General features: G+C 41.6%; 1 protein-coding gene and 1 pseudogene across 5 annotated transcripts in view; one reads left to right on the top strand and one right to left on the bottom strand.

Moving 5' to 3' along the window:
- Positions 1-16,250, bottom strand: part of ABHD6 (abhydrolase domain containing 6, acylglycerol lipase) — an 83,116-nt gene that overhangs the window by 15,776 nt on the left and 51,090 nt on the right. For 4 of the 5 annotated variants that reach the window (XM_072941556.1, XM_072941557.1, XM_006196448.4 and 1 more), the window contains one exon: positions 12,057-12,209. In XM_072941556.1, the coding sequence (XP_072797657.1) occupies positions 12,057-12,175 (119 nt within the window). In that variant the 5' untranslated portion in view covers positions 12,176-12,209. Of the gene's footprint in view, positions 1-12,056; positions 12,249-16,250 lie in introns of all 5 variants that reach the window. The other variant, XM_031686384.2, reaches the window with a different exon arrangement.
- LOC140686634 (histone H2A.Z pseudogene) lies at positions 366-1,593 on the top strand (annotated as a pseudogene).

The following is a 16,250-nucleotide window of genomic DNA, read 5'->3' as shown; positions in this document are numbered from 1 at the left end:
AGCGGCTCCAGGAAGAGGACTTTCTGTAGTCTCACTTCAAGGTAAGAACACATCTCCCAGCCTTCCTGCTCCACACGGGTCTCAAATCCTCCAGAGCGTCGCCCGTGAGGACCACAGTGTGAAACCATTCCAGGAAGCTCCTTAAATGCATATTCTGGTATATATGTTACTACCAATCAGTCTATTAAGAAGAGGAAAGGGTGTGTTTTCTTAAGAAGCATGACACATAATAATCATCTTTGGTTAATATATATTTCTAACAGTTTGAACCACAGTGCAACAAGGCAGCAGGCAGTAGGATCTCACTGGGTATCTGACTAAGCCCTTCCTCTGCCTTGCTTGTTTGAGCTTCAGTAGAATTCGAAATGGCTGGCGCTAAGGCTGGGAAACATTCAGAAAGGGCCAAAACAAAGACAGTTTCCCCTCGCAGAGAGCGCTGGCTCGCATTTCCTGGTGGGCCATGTTCATCGACACCGAAAACCTGGGCCAAGCAGCCATGTACATGTGGGCATGAGTGTGGGAGTGCACCACGTACAGCGCAGCCATCCTGGAGGACCTCACTGCAGAGGTGCCTTAACTGGCAGGAAATGCATCAAACGACTTACAGGTACAGTGAGTTCCCCCTCGTCATTTGCAGCCTGCTATTCATGGAGATGAGGAATTGGACTCTCTCATTGAGGCTGCAATTGCTGGAGGTGGTGTCATTCTACACATCTACAAAGCTCAGGATGGAAGGAAAGGACAACAGGAGACTATCGAAAGGATGCCTGGATTCCTTATTATCTCAGGATTCTGTGCACTCTCACAGCTGTCCAGTGTCAGGGACTCCAGGAACTGCATCTCTGTGAGAAACACTCTTGCCTTTTTGTAATTCTATTTGAGCAAGCTGGAAGTTTACTAGCTTTCCAACCAACCAAATTTCTGCATTTGAGTCTTAACCTTATTCATTCATTCACTCATTCCTGTGAATTTGTTTTTATTGAGACAGAGGGGGTGGGTTGGGAAATCTTCCTGCGGTTATGTCCTACCAGGGAAATGTCCATTCTCATCTTCTTGGCATAGCTTTTGGGACTTTTCCTTCTCCTTGGAGATGCTGCTCTTGCTGTCAGCAGCCTCTTCAGGTCCACTGCTGACAGCTCCTCCTTGGAAGATAATTTCCTCTTTTTCTTGGGGACACTCTTGCTTTCAGACTCCTCAGGGTCACTGGCTGGTTCCTCTTTGGGGAAAGATTTCTTCCTCTTGGGAAGATTCCCACCACCAGCTGTTTCGTCAAGATGGCCACTAACCCGCTCCTCCTTGGGAAAGGGTTTCTTGTTTTTGAGGTTTGGAAAAAGAGACAGAGGGGTCTTCCATTCCATCTTCCTGAGGAGCCTCCTGGGCTTTTGGTTTCCCTTCTCTTTGGGTCTTGCACTTGCTCCTCGCACTCCCAGGAAACTGCTGCTGTTTTCTGAAGACGCCAGGGAACTGCAGCCAGCCGATCATGTCCATCCTCAAGCGTGTCTTCTCCTGTTTCCTCAGCTTCCTAGTAATCTCGGCAGTGGCTTCCTCAGCCCGAACCATCACCTCCTTCACGACATCCAGATTCTTTCGTGAAATCTCTCCAGTCTCACAGAAGGACAGATGCACCTTGATTTGTTCTTGAAGCTTCTCCTCGTACACACTTGAGGGCACCTCAGGGAAGAAATCAATTTGTGAGGCAGGACTGCATTTGCTTGCCAGGTATCGGGAGATGTGGCTTTTGTTCCTGGCAGCTGCTTGACCAGTGAAGGTGGAGTGGAAAATGAGTCCATATTTTGGGGTGCTAACCTTTTGTCTTTGGGGCTCTGGAAACTTGATCCCCTTGCTGGATCCAGGGAATCATTCAGACACCAGAACTGGCCATCAGAGTCTTAACCATATGTAAGGGATACTGAGGCTTCAAAGAAGCTATTGATTCTCAAGTATTGGATTTTGTTTGAGTTGACTATTTTTGTTTTTGTTTTAAACTGTTCCAATTTTAACTGTGATGCAGAATTTATGGTAACAAACATTTGATTTTGTAAAGACGTTATTTCCACTATGATGGATAAACCCAATAACGGTCATATCCTCCCCTGTGCCCCAAATACATTTTCCCTAGAGATTTTGAGAGTGAGAACTCGTTTCTTAAGAATTATCTGCATCAGTTCTCTGATTTCATTCCTTACAACATATGGCAGCTGGTTGAAAGCTCTGTTTCTGTTGGTTACATAAGGCTTGGCAGTGCTGGAGTTTGGCCTGAAATCGATTTCAATGTGAAATTACCATCTAAACAAATTAATTCTCTGCATGAGATGAGAGACACTTAACTCAATTAGAGATTCACTTTGTGGTATACTTTGCACCAAAGAGGTAGCCAAGTCTAGCAACATCAAATAGCTTAAACTGATCCGTTTTAAACCTCTGTGTGAAGTAACAGGAGAGACTGGTGAGGGTATATAGTCACATTACTTTTATCTGTATACAAAACGCGTGGCAGCTTGTACACGACACTGTGGAGACGAACATCCGGAGCGGAGGTGGGAAATACAGAGAGAAGCAGGTGGAGGGGGAACAGCGGTGGGAGGGAGAATTCTCACGTTCCTTTTAGTATTTTTTCAATGAATGCATTGCCTATTCAAACATTAAAATATAATAAAATTGGCTAGCTTAGCAGCTCTTCTTATGACAAAACACGCATATTTCAAAACTCTAAATCATGGAAACATAACATGAATTTGTTGACTCATTCATCTCCCAGCTCATTCATTTACTGATGGATGATCTTGAACCTCAATTTCCTCACCTATTATATGGGAGAATGCTACACTCTGCTGAGGATATGGATAAGATTAAATGAGATAGTCCATTACAAAGTTTTGTTCAATGCTCAACACATGGTAAGTATTCAATAAATGGTAGTTTTAATACTGTAAAAAAAAAAAAAAGGGCTGTCCTTCAAATACATCATCTGCCAAAATTTCAAGGGGAAATTGTGGAAAATTTTGTGACAAATTTGACAGCCATAAGATTGATATCCCTGATCTATTAAAAAAAAAGTATAAATTGATAGGAACCATGATAAGACCCCAAATCATCATTGGGCAAAATAAGCAAAAGGATTACTCAAAGTAGAAGAGATATTAATGACTAACAAACGAAAGTATGTTCAACTTGACTAACAATGAGAGAAATGAAAATCACAAGACGTACATTTTTTATGAACTCCTACATTAGAAAAGTGCTTTGAAAAACAAACAGTTATAATGTTCAACCTTTCTAGAAAGCAATCTGGCATTAAGCATCAAGAATCGTTAAAAAAGTCATGCTCTTTGACCTAGTCATTATATTTCTGTCCTGAGGAAATAAGCAGAAATCTTGAAAAAAAATTTATTTCTAAAGATGTCCAAGATAGTATTACTGAAATTAGAAAAAAAAATCGGTACTAACCTGAATGTCCGTAAATAGAAAATGTATTATGTAAATCATAAGATATCCAGATAATGAAATATTTTACTGTTATTAAAAATGAGGTTTTCAAAAATATCCAGTAACACAGGAAAATGTTCAGGATGTAATGTCAAGTGAAAAAATAGGACCCAACTTTTTTTATATTATTGATTCCTATTCTGTTAAAAAGATTTTTTTTTTTTAACTATACATAGATGAGGTGGGGAAAGAGAGGTGGTAAGAACAAGAGGAACCGAAGAAAATGATGTGACAGGTTATGGGCAATTTCTGTTTTCTCTGTGTTACCTTTTCATAATCTTCAAATTCTCTACAGCTCTAACAGAAAGTACAGGATGAGTTCAAAGGGAGAACTGGAAGGACCTTGTGGAAAAGGTGACATTTGAACAGGCACCTGGGTACTCAACGCAGATTAGCTGGAGTCAGAGAAAAATGTGCCCTGAGGAGGGCACGGCAGAGGCACAGGACTGGGGGAGAACCAGGGGTGACTTGAACCCAAAGTGAAGGGAGATGGGGTTAGAAAGGAGCCTGGGCACCAGGCTCAGGAACTGAGGACTTCCTCGCACCAGGTGGAGCTCTTGGGTCCTCCGCCACGTTCTTCATTTAATTGGTACATCCACTGGAAAATATTACCGAGGTTTCAAAAACAAGGAGATAGAGAATGAGTATCAATAACTCCAAATGATCCTCTCAATGAAAGAGTGGGAAGAAGACTCCTTTAGCTGCCAGGTCAGCTAAAAAATGATGAAAGACCAATGGCTCAGATGGGAAAACAAACTCAACTTCTTCGGTTTAAGAATAATAGAGAATATTATGACTGAAAAATTGTGCTGAACACTGGAATTTGACACAACATTGTAAAATGATTATAAATCAATAAAAAATGTTTAAAAAATGAAAAAAATAAAGAGTAAATAAAATAAAGTAAAAAAAGAATAATAGAGAGTAACTTACTTCTAGTTCATAAACATCACAAAGTTACAGATTAGAAATAGCTGCAAGCTTACAGAACAGAAACAAAGAGGAGTTAAACTGGGATGAACAAATGTCTCAGGAAAAAGACCTTTTTTTTTCTTTTCCCTAAGACTTTCTTTTGTGTGTGTGTATCACACACAAAAGAACTAGGTTTTTATTTATCTTAATGGAAGTACTGGGGATTGAACCCAGGACCTCCTGCCTGCTAGGCATGTACTCTACCACTAAGCTATACCCTTCCCCCAGGAACAAGACCTTTTACAGACACAGTCGCAGTGCAAAAGTTGAACTGCTCCTGTTTCAGGGACAGAAGTCACTGAAGGCTCTACTGACCAAAACAGAGAAGCCCCAAAAAGGAGGCTCCATGGCGTTCCTCTCTGAGAAAGGCCTCTCAGGTGTCCAGACCCTTCATCCTGCAAGTCTGGTTTCTCCAGTTTATAGGAATCTCTGAAGAAAAGTACTTATACATTTATTTTTGTGTGTGGTAAACTATGCCTAACATCTACCATTTCGACCATTTTAAGTGCGCAATCAGCGACATTAAATACATTCATGATGTTGTACATCAACTGTCATCACCATCCATTTCCAGAGCTTTTTCATCATCCCAAATAGAAATTCCACACCCACTAAACAGCAACTCCCTCTTCCCCTTCTCCCCTCAGCCCTTGGTAACCTCTGTTCTACTGGCTCTCTCTCTGAGTCTGCCTATTCTAGGTGCCTCATATAAGTGCAATCATACAATATTTGTTCTTTGGTGTCTAGCCTACTTCACCTAGCATGTTTTAAAGGTTTACTCATGTTGTACCCTATATCAGAATTTCATTCCTTTTTTGAGGTTGAATAACATCCCACTGTATGTATGTACTGCATTTGGTTTACTATTCTTCTATTGTTGGATATTTGGATTGTTTCCATTTTATTGGCTGTTGTAAATAATGCTGTTATGTACATCAGTATATAAGTATCTGTTTGAATTCCTGTCTGTAAAAGGTCTTGTTCCTGGGGGGAGGGTATAGCTCAATGGTAGAGGGCATGCCTTTCAATTCTTTGGGGTATATATCCAGAAGCAGAATTGTTGGATCGTATGGTAATTCTGTGTTTAACTTTTTGAGGAATCACTAAACTCCAAAGCAGCTCTATCATTTTACATTTCTACCAGCAAAACACAAGGGTTCCAATTTCTCTACTTCTTCACCAATATTCATTATTTTCTGTTTGTTTTTTTTTAAAATAATAGCCATCCTAACGTGTATAGTATGTTATTGTGGTTTTGATTTGCATTTCCCTAATGACTAGTATGTTGAATATACAGTTCTTTTTACTAAAATATAATTTACACACCATAAAACTCACCCTTTTAAAAGGTACAACCAAGGAGTTTTTAGTATATTCACAAAGTTGTGCAACCATCACCACTATCTAATTCTGCAAGATTTTCACTAAAAAGAAACCTGACTGAACTGCACACTTAAAAATGGTTAAAATGATAAGTTTTATATTATATATACTTACCACAAAATAAGAGAAAGAAACTCACACTCATTAGCACCTACGCACCACTTCTCTGTCTGTGCAGCTCCTGGCAACCACTAATTTACTCTGTCTCTATGGAGTTGCCTGTTCTAGACATTTCCTATAAAAGGGCTCATTCACTATGTGGCCCTTTGTGTCTGGCTTATTTCACTAGCATGTTTTCAAGTTCATCCTTGTCACAGAATGTATCATTCTTCCTTCCTTCCTTTTTAGGGTTAAATAATACCACATTATTATTGGATATGCAACATTTGTTTATCCATTCAACTGTTGATGGACATTTGGGTTGTATCCACATTTCAGCTATTAGGAATAATACCACTATGAACATACATTCACAAGTTTTTCTGTGGACATATGTTTTCAGTTCTCTTGGGTATTCTCAGTTCACAAAGAAGTAGAATACCCAGTTCTCTTGGGTATTCTCAGTTCACAAAAAAGTAGACATTTGGGTTGTATCCACGTTTCAGCTATTAGGAATAATACCACTATGAACATACATTCACAAGTTTTTCTGTGGACATATGTTTTCAGTTCTCTTGGGTATTCTCAGTTCACAAAGAAGTAGAATTCTGGGTCATACAGTAGCTCAAAAACAAACCTTTTGAGGAACTGTCAGACTATTCCAAAGTGGCTGCATCATTTTACATTCCTACTAGCAGTACGTGAGGGGTCCAATTTCTCTAAATCTTTCATTGTTATTTTTTAGAGAAACTTTCAATGGAAATGTAACTCATACAGAGAAGTACAGATACTGTAAGTGTACAGCCTGATGAATCTGCACAAAGTGAAGGAACCCAGTATCTGCTACCCACATCAGGGTCTAGAAAATGACCAGCATTCAAGATATCCAGCTCATGTCTCTCCCCATTCCTACCTTCTAAAAGTAATCACTACCTCACTTTCAAACAGGAGAGATTTGCCTGTTTTAGAACTTTATTATACAATAAATTCTTATTTGCATCTGACTCCTTTCACTCAATATCATGTTTGTGAGGATCATTCATGTTGTGGAATACGGCACTACTTTCTTCCTTTCCGTAGCTACATAGTATTCCATTGTATGAATAATTACATAACTAAACCTCAATTTATTTACCTGTTACAGTATTAATGAGCATGGTGTGTTCCCAGTTTGGAGATATTATGAACAAAGCTGCTATGGAATGTTTCTGTATATGTTTTTTGATCAAAATTCATATACAATCCTATTGGGTGAAATCAGTGAGTCATTTTGCCAATATACCAAAGCAGATGAAGCAATTTACACTTCCATCAACAATAACGAAATTCTAGTTGTTCCACATCTGAACTGGGTTAATAGTATCCCCCCTAAATTCATGTCCACCCGGAACCTGTAAATGTGACTTTATTTGGAATAGGGTATTTTTTTTAAATCTTTTAAAAAAATGATCTTTTTTGTTTTGTGGGGGGAGGTAATTCAGTTTATTTATTTATTTATTTTAATGGAGGTACTGCTGACTGAACCCTGGACCTCGTGCATGCTAAGCATGCACTCTACCACTGAGCTATATCCTCCCCTAGAAGTAGGGTCTTTGTAGATGTAGTCAAGTTAAGTTGAGACCATACTGGATTAGGGCTGGCCTCAAATCCAATACGATTGGTCTTTTTTGAAGGAGGAAATCAGGACACATAAACACACAGAAGAAGGAACACCATGTGAAGACAGGCAGAGATTGGAGTAACACATCTACAAGTCAAGGAATGCCAAGGACTGCTGGCAACCACCAGAAGCTAGGGAAGGGGCATGGAACAGACCCTCTCTCAGAGCCTCCAGGAGGAATCAACCTTTCCAGGGCCTTGATTTAATATTTCTAGCCTTCAGACCTGTGAGAGGGTAAATGTCTGTCGTCGGAAGTCACATAGTTCGTGGTCATTTGTTACAGTGGCCACAGGAAACTAGTACAACATCCTTGCCAATACTTGGACTTGTCAGTCAGCCTTTTTCATTTTAGCCATTCTAGTAGGTGTGAAAATGGCATCTCACTGTGGTTTTAATTGGAATACCCCTTTGGACCAATGAAATTAAGCATCATTTCATATGTTTATTGACCACTGGATAATCTCCCATCTTTAGGTCAACTATATGTAACATAACATAACCATGGGAGTGATACTTCAGCACATTTACTTTCAGGTTCTGGGGATTAGAGAGGTAGAGCTTTGTAGGGCTGTTTTAGTAATTTTGCCTACCAAAGGGGTCAAGTTTGACTTTTTTTCCAGATGGATGCCTATTTGACTGGTCCTCCTTCTCTGCTTAGAGCAGCGCTACCTGTGTCATAATTCAAGAGACTGTATCTATGTGCATCTGTTATGGGACTCTCCTGTTCCATTGATTTATTTGTCCTTCTTTGTGCCAGTGTCACACTGTTGATTGCTGTTGCTTAATAACTAGCCTTGAGAGCTGGTAGTGTACATCATCTAGCACTGTTCTTCAAGACTGTCTTGCTTCATTGGTTCTTTGCTTTTCCTTATAAATTAAAAAATCTGTTTATTAAATTCCATTAAACAAAACCTGCTGAGACTTTATGGGTATACACTGAATCTATAGATCATTGTAGGGAAATCTGACATCTCTCTGACAGAAGGTATTCTAATTCACAAATACTGTCTATCCTTCCATTAATTTAGGTCTTCTAAAATTTCTCTCACTAATACCTTGTAGTTTTCTGCACATTGTTCTTTAGATTTATTCATAGATATTATATTTGTTGATACTATGGTAAATAGTATCATTATAATTTATTTTATTTTCTACTTGTTTATTGCTGTTTATGAGAATATACTGATTTTTGTTCACTTGTATTTAGCAATCTTGCCAAACCCCTTTTTCAATTCTAACAAATTATCTACAGATTCTTTTGGACTTTTTATGACAATCATGTCATCTAAAACAGTTTTATTTCTTTTTTTCCAATTTTTATCCCCTTTTTCTCTCTTATACGTACAATTTCTTGATTGCACAACTGGATTTCTTTGTGAAAACAAAAATCTTCAAAAATCTTAGTCTTTTCCCTCCCATGGAGTCTTTACAGCTTACACAATGAAAACCAGAATGGCCCCTGATGTGACCGTTGCTGGCCTCGGCATCTCCAGCTGTGGCACCTCCAGCAGAGGCTCTCTGTGGACCTGCAGCCAAGTATTTGGCGCCTCCTGCTGGAGCAACCGTAGTCCATGCAGCTGTGGAACCGGGCTGGCCATGTTCGAGGGACACTTAGACCTAGAGAGCTGCTCTGAGGAATGGCTGTGCCCACCAGGGACACCTGTTCCTGGGGCCTAAGGAGCTCAGAAGACCCAGAGGGAGGTCCAGGCGAGCCTTCCCCACGCCTTTATGCTCACATGGCCACACGGCTCGGCGTGTTCGGGATGCCCAGCTACCTCTGCAGCCTGCTGTTCCTGTCCACACTGAACTCCCAAAAATTAACCTGACTAACCCAGGTCTGCTGAGTGAACCCCCGGGGGGTCGTTATGGGCAGCTGAGTAAATGAAGGCCTTTGGAGGAGAAGCTGTGATTAAGGGACATAAGTGACTCACAGCAAAGCTGCTTGTCCTATGACAACGGCTGGGTAAATGCCACCCGCAGTGAGGTGATTTGAAGGAAACAGGCTGTGTGTCGGTGGCGTGGGGGAGCTGTTTCACAGGAATTCCGGCAGCTCTCTGCAATGGCATTATGGGTTCTGTCACTATAATCACAGCCCCATGTCACAGTGCTACTCGGCATAATCTGAAAGGATTTCTAGGATTTTCATCCTCCTCAGCCAGCTGGGTTTCTTCTTGGCTTGTGTGGCCGAGTTCACAAAATAAAGAACATTGTATTCATCCTCCAGCCACAGCTCTGAGCTGAGTGACAGGCAGGGGCAGGCTTCAAAGTCACATGCATCTGCACTGTCAAATAATAAAAGACTGAATGTTCTGCTCTGTGGAGCCTCTCTGGGTTTTGCTGGCATTACTTTTATTAAAAAAGTGAATTATTTGCTATGTATGTTGTATTATTCATAATAGCCAAAAACTAGAAACAACACAAATGTCCATTTGGATAAGTGAAATGTGGTATAACCATACACTGGACTATTACTCAGCCATAACAATGAATGAAGTACTGACACGCGCCGCAGCATGGATAAGCCTTGAAAAGGGAAAGAAGCCGATGCAAAAAGCTACCAATCATGCATTTCACATATATGAAATGTCCACAACAGGCAAATCCAAAGAGACAGAATGTAGATAACTAGTTGCCAGGGGATGAAGAGAGAGGAAAGTGGGAGGAACTGCTGACAGGTATGGGGGTTCCTTCCGGGGAGCTGGAAATGTTCTGGAGTTAGACGGTGGTAATGGTTGCACAACACTGTGAATGTATTAAAACCTATGAATTGTACATTTTAAAATGGTGAATTTTATGTTACATAAATTTTAACTCAATGAAAAAGTCAATTATTCGCTATGAAGTTACTTTTCTCTTTGCAGATCGAGTATCAGAATTATTCTGAGACTGACTCTGAAAGCCTCCCCCGTGATAGCCCAAGGAATGTGGAGGGACTGCCGCATAGAGGCTGGTTTCTGCTTGTGGTGGGTGGAATTAGTCTCTCTATAATCACACCTCTATCTGCAGCCATATCCATGGTTACGGCTCACATCACTGAACAGCATTTGCTGCTTCAATTTGATTTGTTTAAGAAAAACAGCATTTGTGTATGGAGGTCCATGGTACCTCTGCAGGGCTGAGGACCACACAACTCTAGCCTCTCCACGTTATGGGCCGCAAAGGAGTCTTGGACCCAAAGCACTCTTGACGCCAGTGCTTCGAGGGCAATGGCATTTAAGCAGCCAGAGTCTCAGCTTCGTCCATGCAGAGGTGGGTCCTGGGCGACCCTCTGAAGGGGTCATCACCTCCCCACAAGAGAGAGTGAAAGATGAAAGCTCCCTTCTGTTCCATTAGCTTCTTTTCAAGGATCAGAGCCTGGCTGGCAGGCGGAAAATTCCACACGCTGATGAAACAAAAGAGAGCCAGAAGGGAGGGCAACTAAAGGGCACAAACACATCTACTCCCTGGGCACAGAGGGTAGTTCTAACTTCCACAAGTTGTGGCTAAAATCTCAGTGTGCTTCCCTGTGACACGGAGAGGAACCAGGTCCATTTTGGGATTTCCTCCATCATGGGGTACGTCCATGGCAGCGTGAGAGCGACCATTTGGTAAATGAACTGTGGCATGAAAAGTCACTGAAGCACATCAGGAGGCGGCTTCTCTCTTTTCAGCTGTTAACCTTCTGATTCCATCAAGGAGAAAGGCTCTGTTTGGGGCTGCTACATCTTTCGCATGTCTCAGACTTTGTAACCAAGAGAAAAGAGACAGAGTCTTTGGTAGGTAATAGTACCTGGGCTAGAATTTAATTAAGAACACAGTTTAATGGCATTGTGCTTATTTTTACTTTTTTATATTAATTTCCTATTTATGGGAAATGGCAAGCTTTCCACTTAAGGTAGTGATACTTATATCACTCTTAAGTTGATTTAAGGCTTAAAGAAAGTCACTCTAAAGAAAACACAGAAGAAAAGCAGAGGTGGTATATAGACAGGGCAAGAATCATAAAGGTGATACAAGAATGACAGCAGGCTTGGAACTTCTTTTTCTTCCTGCCAATTTACTTTGAGAACAAATCTAAAACCATTCTGTCCTACCCATGCCATCACCGTGGTCCTGCTTTTTCAAATTTATTTTTTCGGTGCATTAACACTGCACCTATCAAGACATCACTGGATCGGAATCCAATGACCAAGAAAACCCAAAGGAATTCCCACCAGCGTGCACATAACAAGTAACTTTGGGAGTGAGGGTGGCCTCATGAGCAAAGACACTGGAAGAATTCACCTGATAAGAAGCTACCACCACCAATTCATTCCTCAGACACACTCCCAACAGTCAAAGAAAAAGAATGTCTTTCAACTTTTCTCTATGTTTGAAATATTTCATAAAAAAAAGTTGAACAGCCACAACCAAACGGACACGCGGAGATGATGCAATCACAACACTCCCAAAAGCTTCCATTATAAAACCAACTCACCAGTAGTAGATTCTTATCAGTGCAGAAGGCCACAGGAGAAACGAGGCTACAAAGGCCAGGATCGGGATGGCCAGCGTCCCCCCCGCGATCACAAACATGTTAACCACATCAAGATCCATCTTGCTCTTTCGGGCTGGCTGACACCTGCAGGGGCTGCAGAGGGCGACAGCATCAAAACTCCATCTCAGGATGCTTCTCAGTGAAGCAGCAAAGGGGAACAGAGAAGAGAACAACATGGGATGAGGGTAAAGATCAGAAGGAACCAAAGTAGACAAGTGCTTTAAGAAAATGTAAAGAGGCATGACAACTAAATGTAACGAAGAATCCTTGAGACGATCCTGGATTTCGCTTTAAGCTATAAAAGAAATTGTTAGGCCAACTGGGGAAATCTTGAGTGAGGACTGGATCCTGGACAATATTATTGTATCAGTGACATAATATTGTTGTATCAGTGGATGTGATGATCAGATTGTGGTTACGTTTATAGGTAGGAGAACGTCTTTCTTTCTAGGCGATGTCTGCTGAAGTATTAAGGGAGGGAGCACAGTAATTATCTGCTACTCACCTTTAAAAGCTCAGGAGAGAAAAAATGTGTGTGGAGGAGGGAGGAATAAAGCAAATATGGTGAAATGGTAACCAGTGGATGAGACCCCGGACGACCCGAGATCTGCTGCTGCAGGCTGAGTGCCAGTGCCTTGTGTCTGTGGGTGGGCTGGGTGCTAAGAACCCTCCACGCCCTCTGTTCCCTCATCAATAAACACCTGGCTGGCCCAGCTAAAAAAAAGCAAAAAAAAAGCCCCCCCAAAACAAACAAATAAACAAAAAACAGGCTTCAGGCTGTACTTTGCCAACCCGATAGGGCACACCAACACTGTCAAACAGGCAAGGTGAGTGTTTCATCTCCTACTTAAAGGCTGAGGCAACTAAGGTGCAGAGAGGTTAGGTAAGTTGTCCAAGATTACTCAACTAGGAGAGTCGTAATTATATATAAAACAGGTTTCTGACTTGGACTCACTCCCTTTGCACCTCGCTCCACTTTGTCTAATTTTTTTTCAAGTGGCCTTTTCTCAATCTTTGTAACCTCTTTGCTTTAAATACCCATACTTGTCACCCCTAGTTTCTCCATGAAAATGTGACGACTCTATTCAGATGTTCTGTCTCTTGCAAGAGGTTTGGTGAAACAAGCCCCTCAGTGCAGAGGGGGAGACAGATTTGTCTGTGGGGGCGAGACAGTTCCTTTCAGTTTCACACACACCCTCTCTGGGGACAGTCCTGAGTCTGCAGTAATGAAAGCTGCCGCCTTCTTAGGGACAGAAGCACAGCTTGGGTTTCTGATTCAACTGTCCTCTCAGTTTCTCAGTTACTGTCAATACTTTTTCCAGCACATTTAAATCACTGGCCTCTTTCTCCTTCTAGAACCAGAGCTCCTTGAGGGTAGGAACAATCAGACACTTTCTTTCCCAGTGCCTAGAACAGCACAGGGCACAAATAAGGTGCAAATGAATTAATGAAAAGCAAAGTTACCAAACGGGCTTGATCCTGTTTGTTTTAGGGACAACCATTCCCAATGATGCTGTCAGAGAACTGACTTTTTCCTCTTTCAGTAATCACAAAACTCCCCAGAGGAGTCACCTATTTAATGTCTGGTACAATTTCTGATGCTAAAAAGGCCTCACTGTCAAGGGGTAAGCAAATTAATCACAGAGTGAAGGGAATTTTACAAATCTGTTTGAATTCTATGGGTCACAGAAGAGTTGATCAAAATGGGACCTGCCAGATTTAAGAGGATTTTCCCACATCACACGGAGTCCTTAAAAACTAAGGGTCACCATCAGTTCTGATTCCTGAGCTGCAGGAAGTTAATTACATGATGTTCTTTGGGACTAGGAGCTAGAGTATTTTATGCCCAAAGCTGTGTATATCACAGACTCTGACACCAAAAATGGGAGCCCCAACATGAAGGCCTGATCATCAGAAAGAAACCTCATGCCTTGTCAATGCCTGCTCTGGACGTTACAGTCAGTTTGGGGGAAGGTTTTAATCTGGCTCCATCCTCCACTTAACGGCAGAATCTTTGATAAGAAGTCTCGACAAGGAGCTCTTGTAGAGCATCACCCATTTAGCAAGGCTTGGACTTGTTACAGAGAACCCTGCACACTTTTCCTGATGAAGTCAAGTGCTAATGCTTTCTGAGTTCTCTATAAACACAGAGATCAGGAATTTATTCTCACCTCTGCAACATTCCTCATTTCACAAAGGACTTGCCCCAGGCTTCCTATAAAAAGGCAGCTGTCCTACCCTGCTGGGGTCTGTTTATAGGATACTCTACGTACCTACAGGGGAAGCTAGAGACAGAAAACCTGAAGCCTTGTGAACACGGAACCATCAATGACTGAAAATCAACTCAGTGGCAGAGTGTGGAGTTTCCCAAAACATAGGGCCCACACAACTGATGTGTTCAAGATACTTTAGAGAGAAGGTGACCACTTAGGACTACACTGTGTAAGGTAACACTGACATACATATTGAGAAAGTCAATTCTTTTCAGTTCTCTTTCCATCCTGCTGAGGTCAAGAGAAGCTCTCAGTGTGGTTATTAAACAGTTTCCTAACCTGTGGGCCTTCTGCAGGCAATGGTATCTAGCTATTTAATAATATTGTTTCTTTGTGTTGGTTTTTATGGATATTTTCAATTTATGGCAGTGATGCAAATTCAGTTATGCTAAAAGAAGGAAGCAATTTAAAGAAAAATGCCAACCAGGGGATACATGGATCTGGCGAGCGGTGTGGATGGCTGCCACTGGGGCAGATTCATGTGACAGATGAGTGCGGGCTGGGGTGGGGCATTCTGGCAGGCTCTCTCTCCCCCGAGACTCTTCCACACGCTGGCTCTGACACCTTGGTTTCCTCACTGATTAACGAGAACATTCATCTAAAACATCTCTTCTTTTCTTACTCTGGTGACTTAAAACATTGCTGAAATTCTGACAGGCAATTGAAGAGTAAGATCTGGCTTGCCCCCAAGAGAATCGTGTTCCCTGTTACATTATTCCCAGAGCCTAACACAGTCTCTGGCAAATATTTGGGGCCTGGTAATGCCTAAATAGACTGAAAAATAAAAATGCACTCATTTTACGTATCTGTTGTGTCATGTGAGGCACCTCAGTGTGAAAGACAGTGATTTCAGTGGCTTTGCAGCACAGTGTGACTCAAGGGATTATCAGGAAGGAGAGCTGGCCTTCATGGCACCAGGGAGGGTAACACATGTCACATCCCAGACCAGAGTCTGCCCACCAGGCCCTCCCCCAGTTAACATCCAAGCTGTGCGTTCGAGGCCTTTATCTCTCAGGGACAAAGATTAATTGAATAGAGGATACGTCAGTAGATCCAGATAAACATTGGACTCACGCTCCCAAGTTTAGTCTGGGGATAGAGGTCAGGCGTAACAGGTCACAACTGCCCTTCAATGCTCTCACTGATTCTGAAAACCCACAATCCTGACTTCTAATACCTCAATCTCAAGGTAAAAAGCAAAATTCCAGGGATAAATAGAAAATAAAACACTTTCATTAAATCTTGCCTTCCCCTAGCTATCTACCCATATTCCATCAAATTTGACAAACTAAAGTCCTGGTCTCTTCAAAATAATGATTATTATAACAACAATAGCAACAACAATAATGACCCATGGCCACCAAATCCACATCCAAAGAGCGACAGCCTCCACCTACTGAGTGAGTGCTGTACACCAGGCCCCGTGTAGGTGGTTTATATACATCCTCTCATTTTATCCTTCACAACATTATAAAGTAGGAAGCATTTCTCCCATTTTAAAGGTGGAGAAACTGAGGCTTAAAAAAGTTAACAAATGGCCCAGAGGCCATCTGGCTGGTAAGTGGCATGAGCTACATTTTGATCCAATCTTGTTGGGTATTCCTGGTTCATGCTGCCTTTGCCTTCTCCCAGCACTTGCTAAGCAGACACTCTTTCGGCATCAGTTACACACAAGGCACGGAGTTCAGTGTCCCCACTGACAGTCTTTGCACTTCTCTAGAACTGTTTTAAGAGCAAGTAACATGCTAACTCTACAAGTTAACAACTCACTGCCTTACCGGCTGTTGTCTTTTAAAAACTAACCGGTCCTGATAATTTTTTTTCTTTAATTCTGCAATATGAAAATTCTCAGTTCTTGAAA

The sequence above is a fragment of the Vicugna pacos genome, chromosome 17 (genome assembly GCF_048564905.1).
Source record: "Vicugna pacos chromosome 17, VicPac4, whole genome shotgun sequence".
NCBI lineage: Eukaryota > Metazoa > Chordata > Mammalia > Artiodactyla > Camelidae > Vicugna > Vicugna pacos.
This window is presented reverse-complemented; position numbering and strand designations above follow the sequence as displayed.